The sequence below is a fragment of the Triticum urartu genome, chromosome 7, assembly GCF_003073215.2.
Source record: "Triticum urartu cultivar G1812 chromosome 7, Tu2.1, whole genome shotgun sequence".
Classification (NCBI taxonomy): Eukaryota; Viridiplantae; Streptophyta; class Magnoliopsida; order Poales; family Poaceae; genus Triticum; species Triticum urartu.
In genome coordinates, this window is record NC_053028.1 from 303,326,179 (window position 1) to 303,336,127 (window position 9,949).

The following is a 9,949-nucleotide window of genomic DNA, read 5'->3' on the forward strand; positions in this document are numbered from 1 at the left end:
TTTAATTAATTAATGTATTTAGTTAATTCAATCTCTACTTGTAACCGCACGTGGATATCCCCTCGGTGTGGAACCGACATATCATTTCTGGAGCGTCGCCTCGAGGAACCGCCTTCTGAACCTTCGCATCCTTTGGGTGCGTCCGTTCCCCCTGTATATAAGTGTTCAATCATCAATAAAAAAGTATCTTATCGATTCATTTGTTTGACTCTCTTGTTCGTTTACAATCAATTCTTCACAAAAACTGCACATATGCGGCACTCAGGGTCGAATGTACTGCTCCCCAGAAGAAGAAAATCCGGGCTGGCATTTTTCAGGACCTGCTCGGGTCTTTTTTTTCACCATGGAACCGTAAAACGGCTGTTATTTTCCAGGCCGAGTCGTTTTCCGGGATCTAGATGCTCTAACAAGTTATGAAGAATGTACTCCGACTCTTTAGACATGCAAATTATGAAGTTTAAATTTCACCTCCGAGAAAACCTCTAAACCTGCTACACCACAACGATTAATCTCTAACATCAACCTATGTTTTAGGATGTACACAAGTTCTTCAGCAGTATCTTGGGAGGATCACAAAAGCGTACTGGAATTTAATGTAACATGTCAATGCACGTAGTCAACAAACAGTGTAGCGTTGTATCCATAGACTGTCAACTTGCATACACCATGAAATATAACGACAGATGAATACATCATATCTCAGATCAGTTAAAGTTTGTGATCAATCCAACTAGAACAATACAGCTAAAGAGCACTCCACACATGAAGAAGGTTCTTTGTCTCCTTTTTGCTTAGCCTCAGAAGCGATTACAGTACCTATACATGGTAAGGATTGGAAATCTATACAAAGGGACAACTGTAAGTTTCATCATGGCTTTCTGAACCTAGATTCTCCGTCCCAACTTCTGGCAATCCGGTGATGCTCCGCACGATGCTGACCCTCATCTCATATACAGAAGCTAACCCAACAACAGCTCACATAACCAATAAATATAAATAACACAAACTAATGCATTAGTTGAATCAAACCTATCCTCGCAAATCAATTGTTTTGGACAGGAACTGCTGCAGAAGTATCTTTCAGGAGGGGATTCTTCAGGCCGTCTGGATTAATTTTCATGCTGCGCGGGGTTTGTGCGCTCTCTGGTGGCTTCTTACCTCCAAGTTCTAAAGTTGTGTCCATGGTGGACTCACTGTCAGCGGCCTTCTCTGTGCTGGTTGGAAGCTTCTGACCCGATGTTGAAGACACTGTACTGGGTTGCTCAGTGATTGTCATTGCTGGAGTGATCACAGAGACGGATTCATCCCTTGATTCGTTGCTGCTTCTAAATGGTTGACCATGATTGTGCTTACCTTCATAGGTTACTACCATATTGTTTATGTCATCTGGTGCTTTTTCGACATGCTTACGGACAGGGCACCCATCATGTGTGCAGCGGTAATAGCTCCTGCGGAGGTTGAGCAAGAAAGCAATTTCAATAAAACAATACTTCACGCAGGGCAGAGAATAATAAAATAATATTCATATTCTTTTTAGCAACCGACAGAATCGCTATCAATTCATTTATATGCATATCCACATTAAACCATAGACAAATGATCTCTAGCAGATTCCAAATGTATGATAAGAAAACTAAAAAATATAAATGCGTGGGTAACCAGTGATATATGGACACAGGCTGCACGATTATAGCACAAGAAAAATGCGTAAATTTGAGCAAATGTATATCAAATTTCTCTGAAGCACTACTCACGTATGGAGCACCAATCAACTAAATGCAACGATTGGGTGCCTCGAGGAATACAGTGCATGATGGGTTTCACAGAAGAGCTTCAATGAATGAAACAATGTCCAGAGTGCATCTAGTAAACCAATGTCCGTCTTTTAGTGCACATCTAGTAAACAAATTGCCAATGGTATGCTGATTAGTTTTTTTTTTTGAACAGAGATGGATTCCAAAGGATCCAGGGAGCTACATTATTTTAGGGCGGTGACATTACAAAGCTCGGAAAAAGACTCAAAGAAAAGAAAAGTACACTCAAGTCCCTGACATTTTGCACGGAGGACCCCATAGCAAGATTTTAGATTACAACCAGGTCCAACGTTGGTCCTTCGCTCGGATGCAGCGTTGCCACCACCAGGGACGAAACCACTCGGTGTGGTGATGCCGCCACCACGCCCCACCAGCTCCCAAGGAAACCGGTGGAAGAGGTGATGGACTCCAAGCTTAGACTGCACTGCCTCGTGATATGGCACCAGGCCAGGAGGAAGAAGAGGAGCCGGCGCCGATCTGTAGCAGCCAAAGCTCCACACAGCCGCCTTTCGGCCAGAAGATACACCGGCAGGGAGATTAAAATCGGCGGCTGAACGCCACAGCCAGAGGCCTCAGCTGGCGCCATACCTCCACAAGCACCGGTGTGTATGAGCTCCAACCCAATCGCCGGAATTTGGTGCTCCACTCGTCCTCAACCCTGCTTCCACCACCGCGGTAACTGCTGGGGTCGAGGACGAGGCGGGGCCCTCCGCCGGATCAGGAACCTCGTCGAGCTTATTTAGGAGCACGCTGGCCCTGCCGCTTGTATCTGCCAGCCCCCCATGGAGCAGCAGAAACAGCAGTACAGCGGCCCCTAGCCACCAAGCGCGGCTCGAGAGCGCTGGCGGCACGCACTCACTCGGCATCACACCAAACGCCACTGGGGCAAGACCATCCCTAGACTTAATCCTATAGCTACTATGCTCATACTCATTAGTATTATTGTGTTGGTACTATACACATCCCTTTAAGTTACTGCTCATGTCACCCCCATACTATTGCATTGACCACAAACTCAATGGCCAATAGGTGAAACAGCATGATCACAGGTACAGTTCAGGTGTACACTATCATCGGAAAAGGGACAAATGATTGGCACTGCAATCACATAGTATATTAGGGATGTCAATATTATCAATGGATCCGGGTATCCATGGACATCCAACCCGTTGGACAAAAGGTTTGGAGGACCTTTTCTACCCATGGATTTTGACGGATGGATACTAACTCATGGGTTGGGCATGGATTTAGAACTTGCTCCATGGATACCCATCTGACAAGCAGGGCCCACATGGCAGTGACACATGTCATATAACCTGTCCTAATTTCCTTTCGAGTAAGTATTAACCATATTGTGGTTTGTCATTTGTAGTTCTGAATTCTGATGTATGTAAAACTCTTAACGTGTATTGTCTACCGTGTTATGTGACCTTTTATAGTTATTGTTGATGATATGTAAGATATTGTTATGGTCGTTGTTTTCATTGTTGCATGGATATGGATATCCATGGATTGCTGGATATCCAGAGAGTATGGGTACGGACCATGTCTGCCCATGTATACTTTCATGGATGGGCAATAAACGAACTTATGGATATGGGTATTGATCTGGTTCAGCTCTACCCATCCAAACCCGACCCATTGGGGGCATGTTGATCAAGGGAGTGGCCAGCATTGTTGGCATGACTGTTTTCCAGGCACCTATATAGAAATTAGTTAAAAAATGCGTGGTACAATTTATGCAAACTAAAAAACACATCGATTGAGTTATGATTCTTTTATATGGTCTGTTAAAATCCCTCGCTACATTAGGTACCAAGCGCATGCTCTGAGGGCAAGCAAGGTTCTAATATCAGTTTCAGCAGTCTACCGATTTAGCATATCATATCGGAACTATCATTTTAACACATATAGGACGGTGTAGACCAATATGTGGGATGATATGACCAATATTTAGCCTATATTTTTATTGTCATGGACCGATATGTATATAACACATACTCCTTAAGAAAATGATGAAAACAAAATTATACATTTAAGTCTTCGTCAAGATATTAAAGTAAAATGCACATTGTCTTGCCATACATGCATCATGTATTTTCTTCTGTCCAACTAAAAAACTATTAAGTGCTTATTTGTGTTTTCCTTAACCATACTTTTGGAAACCGACCCCACTAGGGTCATGCCCATTTCCCAAGCCAAAGGTTGGTGGATTCATACTTGGATACGCCTAGCAGACCACCTGTTATTAAGGGGCATGACTCAACAAATGTAGTTCTACTCCAGAGATCTGAATTATAAAGATAAGAGCCAATATCCTACATCTTGTGTCTACTTTGTGTCTCCCTTCTGCTTTTCGTCTCTAGTTTCCCATTGCGTTCCACAATACTCTCAACATGTTATCAGCATGGAGCTTCGCCAAGATGCGGATGGGGAGGAGGTGACCTTGACGCCAAGATCATCAACGACAAACCCCTCTCACCAGGATGATTGGCAAAACTGCACCAACGATCTTCACGGCTACAAACCAACTTACAGCAAACTTCACGAGATCGAAAGGTATTGATCATCCCCATGATCCTCCCCATGAAGATCATTTCTCTCAAAAAAAAAATTATCACGTCTAGATCAGATCTGATTGTTGCATTACACGACCCTCTAGATGCAAAAAGGATGGCTAACCATGAAGAGGTTGATGAATATATCCGGATGAAGTGGTGGTACGCACGTGCACTGACGTGCACGTGGTGGCGTATCACATTCACACAATCTGCAAATATGACTAGCGAATTGGCACCGAAAGTAAATTCACTAGCGTACTAACGTGCATGTGCATGTGTCTATAAATCAAACCACATCTAAGAAAGATCAAATTTTCGTCTGCCCACTCTTGTTGGCGCCACCCAACGGTCGCACCCACACACGCTGCCCATCACGACTACACACAACGAACGTGTCACTTCATCATCTCGATCGCACGCACCGCATTGTTGCGCCGCCTAAATGCAAGCACACGTAGCCATCCATCTGTGCGCCGGGCCGCCACACCATATGCCGAACCGCCTAGCAGCACCAGCATGCCACCACTCTCCATGTCATCACCCAGAACGCATGCCGCCGCACGCCTCGCCTCGTCGACGTGGAGCAGCTTGGGCCTTTGGGCCAACGGGCATGCCGAGGGAAAGGCCTACCAAAGGGGTTGGCCGAGAATAAGGAAAATAAGGAAAAGAGAAAGAACAAAAGGATCTGAGCACAGTTTTCGTAGATGACCCCAGACTTCTCCGTAATTTATTAAAAGGGGGCACCTGTGTTATTTTGCAAAAAGGCCCCTATAGTGTCCCAAGATCACTTTGCATCTCGCGGCAGTCAAGCACATCCTGCTCTACATCGCCGGCACGATCGACTATGGTTGTCACTACATCAGGAGCTCCAGCTCTTCACTGTCAAACTGTGACAGTGAGATGGCCGGTGATCCAGACATGCGCAAGAGCACTACTGGCGTGCTCTTCTTCCTCAACAACAACCCGGTCAGCTGGCAATCACAGAAGCAGAGGGTGGTGTGGTGGCCCTCTGTTCCTGCGAAGCTGAATGCATGGCAGCAACAGCGATGGCTTGTCAGGTCGTCCGGTTAGCCCGGTTGCTGAAGGATCTAACTGGGGAGGAGGAGGGTCCATCGATTCCGAAGGTGGACAACAAATCAGCTATCTCATTAAGCAAGAGCCTCATTCACCACGACAGGAGCAAGCACATCGACCTATGCTTTCACTTCATCAGGGAGTGCGTGGAAGAGGTCGTGGTGGAGTGCATCGTCACTGATCAACAGCTCGCGCACATTCTGACGAAACCACTTGGAAGAATCAGGTTCCAAGAGCTGAGAAGCAGGATCGGCATCAACAAAATAAAGTAGGAACTGCAAGGCTTATAGGGGGGGGAGAATGTTAGAGATAAACCTTGCCGGTTCTGCTGTCATGGCATCCCTTTTGTTATTGTGCATTCTTCCGTCAGTTTAGGCTTGGCGACTTAGCTGGTTTAGCTCGAAGGCTTAACCGCCTCGAGCGAATGTTAGAAATAAACCTTGCCGGTTCTGCTGCCATGGCATCCCTTTTGTTATTGTGTATTCTTCCGTCAGCTTAGGCTTGGTGAGTTAGCTGGTTTAGCTCAAAGGCTTAACCGCCTTGAGCGAGTCTTCTGCCCTGTTGATCTGCTCACGGGATGGCACGAGCATTGTGGATCACGGCGGCGCAAAGTTAGGGGTCATATCCCCAGTTTCCTTCTACAAGTCTGATAAATAGAAAGGAGAGAATGCAGAAAAGCAGTGGAAGTTTAAGCAGCGAAAAAACATTGTCTTCCACCTCTGCTCATTGCTAGCTTCGCAATTAGAACTGACAGTAGTGTTCCACTAAGCACCTAGGCAGCTGCCAAGACAGTATTTACAACCCTGGTCATCCTCACACCAGATGTTTTTGTCAGTTTGGTCATCCTCACACCAGATGTTTTTGTCAGTTTAGGCATATTTGCGATGGTACTGAGCTAATTTTCTCAGAAATATTACATAGTGAGGTTAAGCGTGCACCGTCATTAATAAGCACCTGAATAGAACTAGCCTTAATGTTTAATATATTCACTGAAGTAACCATGGGTAAGCAATAGCAACACACACCTGGGGTTTGGATTTCCCTTCACAATTTTCTGCCCATACTTACGCCATCTGTACCCATCGCTCATCTTCCCAGCCTGCACGATAATCTTTCTCTCCCTGACAGTTCGGAGAACTGGAGTTAAGTTAGATGTTGTGGCTTCAACTATCCTGTTCAAAGAACAATATAATAAAGAAAACAATGGTAAGAACAACTAAACAACGAAAATATGAGTATATGAATGGCACAGATAGTGCAACAGCACAATGACCTTCGCTTTGGCTGCGACTCTGCACTACGATGTTCATCTTCTGACTTGTTACCAACATCCCCTTCACAATCACTTGAGCAAAAGAGCTGCTGTTCAGAATTTTCGATGGCAGCACTCTGGTTTAATTTACATGTCGGTGTACGGGATTCCACAATTTCAGTGTTCACAAGTTGCAGAGTTCCATCACCTATGGGGGGAACATAAATATGAAGCGACCTCTCTTTTACAAATCTGGTCTTCTGTGGTGGTTCATGACTGTGTGCTCCTCTATATATGATTTCTATAACACGGCCATCAGGACAATGCTCAACTTTCTTTTTGGCCAAACAACTTGAATTTGTGCATCTATAGTAGCTCCTAGAATTATCACTACTTTTCACTTGCTTCTGACCATATTTCCTCCAATTGAAGCCATCACCCACAATATTTACAGCTGCATGATGTTGCAATTTTGACTCAGATGAGGATGGCCTCTCTGCAATTGGTCTTCCAATACTTCCTTGAGTTACTGATGGTGCTTGCTGCAGTGGCCGAATAGCTTTAGGTGTTATAGGATGTGGAAATGGACTCGGCAGCCCTTCTGAATATGCAGATGAGGCTGGTGATTGCAATTGTATATGTGCCTGAGCTGTAACACTTGCCAAAGCTGCTTGATGGCTCATTGCAAACTGGCCCTGTTTTCAAAAAGATAATATTTTACAAGTCCAATGAACAAACCAAAATAAAGGACAATGACTGGAAAAAAGATGATAATATAATATGGATCCATTCACATACAAACCCAAAGGTTCTTTTAAAAACCTATGTAGTACTGCATTTCTGTGATCTACTAGTATTAAGACAATAAGCATGTACGGTGACAAACAATGTATATTGCAACAACTACAAAGAGGTGCAAGTATACGACTAATTATACCTCCCATACTTATACAATTAGTGAATTGATATTGCTCCTTGAATCAAGCACACACTTCTGCTAAATTTATTGTAATGTTTTTTATTCAACATTATGAACTTAAGCTGCATATGCATATCTATATGTCTTCTCCATTGGCCAAATCATGAGACTTTCCTAGTACAATTAAATTGCAATTGCAGGATAAGCTGAAGTTCACAAATTTTGTTTTGTAACTTGTGTCCGACAATAGATATCAACACTTCTTCAACAAACAACCTAAGTACAGAAAATACCATAAGGATCGTCTAAACCTGAGAACTGAAAACACAACCAATCTATGTGCTTTGATAGTTTAACCCTAAGGAATTCTGCTTCTTTGACAGTATTGATACCAACCCAACCTTCTCACCAAATATGGCAGTAGCAACAATAAGCAGAAACGGTGACAGAGTGATGACTAAATATGTTGCAATAAAAAATCACGCAAACACTATCTAGCCCAACTACATGAGTTCCAAAACATGGCCACTAGTCTCCACCTCTTCTAGATCGGGCACCCGGAAATTATGAACTACGAATATAGAAACAAGCCCACTCCTGATATCTGCAGAAGGAACCTAAGAATGGCACATGAGTTATGAAACATGCCCACCAGTATCCACCTCGTCTAGCACCATTCCTGAAACCAACTATCACATGACAGATCACCATACTTCAGTTAGTTGTTGGTCCTGACTGCCGAACAAACTAGGTTCCAAAAGCACTAAACACAAATTTCAAAGTACGCCACTGTTTCAGTATCAGCGCTAGCACTAACCATATCTTCCCAAGCGACTGAACACCATACCGTGTTTATCCTTTATTTAGTCCAGACACAACCTGAGCAGGCCGTACCCATAACCATGATAACTCTAAACTTCAAACGCATTCAATGCATCATATGCAACCAAGACAGAAACTACACACGCACCGCAAACCCTGGAGGAGCTATGAAGCACGGCACGGCCAACATCGGCACCGCAAGGATGGGGGGAGCCTCCGTCCCAGCTCCGGTCGGCCGCAGCGTCGCCTCGATCTCCACATTTTCGTTCTCCTTCTCCACTTTCACCTTCACCTCTTTCTCTATCTCCTTCGGCCCCGACTTGCTCACCTCCTTCACCTGCGTCTCCGTCACCGCCTTCTTCTCTGGCTTCGTCTCGGCCGGAGACGCCTCGGGGGCTTCCGGCGGCGGGTGCTTCTCCATCTCGGCTGACGACGCCTCCGGGAATGGATGGTTATCCTCTGCCGGCGCCTCCGGCTCGCCGTCGGCCATGGGAAGCTCGAAAGGGGAAGGGAAAATGCTAGGGTTTGGAAGAGTAGGAGGGTTCGTGAGGGAGAGGAGGTGGGTAAGGGGAAGGGGAACTTTTGACTAGAAATGACCCGAGGGGTGGGTTAGAGCAACTCTGGGAAACGCCGCAAATCTGCCAGTCGAGCGAAATAACGGCAAATTTGACATGCGGACGAAATCAAATCACAGAGCCTGTGAAACTATTTCATCGCGGCTGACCTTTTTGTATGACACGCGACATGAAGACGTCACACTACACGTCTGACCAGCGTTGTACCCCGGACTACCTAAAAATTGCTAAGTCATTGTGCAGAGTCTAAAAGCTAGACATTGCACTGTATAGTGTGGCGCCTAGCTCTCAGGCGCTGCACTAGTGATTGTACTACAAAATGAAACAACTACTAGTGCAACGCCTAGAAGCTAGGCGCTGCACACTGACTTAGTAATTTTTGAATCACACGGGTGCGACGCTGGCCAGGCGTGTAGCGCCTATCTGTGAGGCGTTGCACAGTGTAGTGTGGCGCCTTCGTGTCGGACATCACACAAAAAGGTCAGCCGCGTGAAATAGTTTCACGGACAGTTCATTCTGTGATTTGATTTCGTCCATAGATCAAATTTGTCAATTTTGCCCGAAATAACTGCAGACATACGGTACCGGAACGGAAAAACGTCTCAAACCCGGAGGATGGTTGAAAGGCTCGCTCCACTCCGCACCACTTCCCCCGCTCCGCCCGCCACCGCCCTCATCGAGGCCGGCGACGCCAAAAGCCCGTTCCCCCTCCTCGCCGATGGCCCACACCCGCAGATCTACCGGGATTTGGCTTGGGGAGGGGAGGAGATTCAGGATCCCGCTCCCGAGCGTGTACAGGCGCTTCCGAAGATGTTGCGGGCGCTCTCAGCGGTCTCGCCGGAGGTCCTGCGGGAAACAAGGGAGATGCGATGGAGGGAATAAGCAACGCGGATCCGCGACGACACCCTCTCCTGGTCGCTATGCACTCGGGA

At 45.8% G+C, this 9,949-nt stretch overlaps 1 protein-coding gene across 1 annotated transcript; it reads right to left on the reverse strand.

Annotated features, from left to right (window-relative positions):
* Positions 1–616: 616 nt before the first annotated feature.
* Positions 617–9,074, reverse strand: LOC125518376 (probable WRKY transcription factor 4). Its single transcript, XM_048683242.1, has 4 exons — positions 8,591–9,074; positions 6,723–7,396; positions 6,475–6,621; positions 617–1,448 (listed from the first exon to the last, which is right to left on the reverse strand). Exons 1-4 carry the CDS (start codon positions 8,930–8,932, stop codon positions 1,043–1,045), a joined length of 1,569 nt encoding a protein of 522 aa, XP_048539199.1. The 5' UTR covers positions 8,933–9,074; the 3' UTR covers positions 617–1,042.
* Positions 9,075–9,949: the final 875 nt, after the last annotated feature.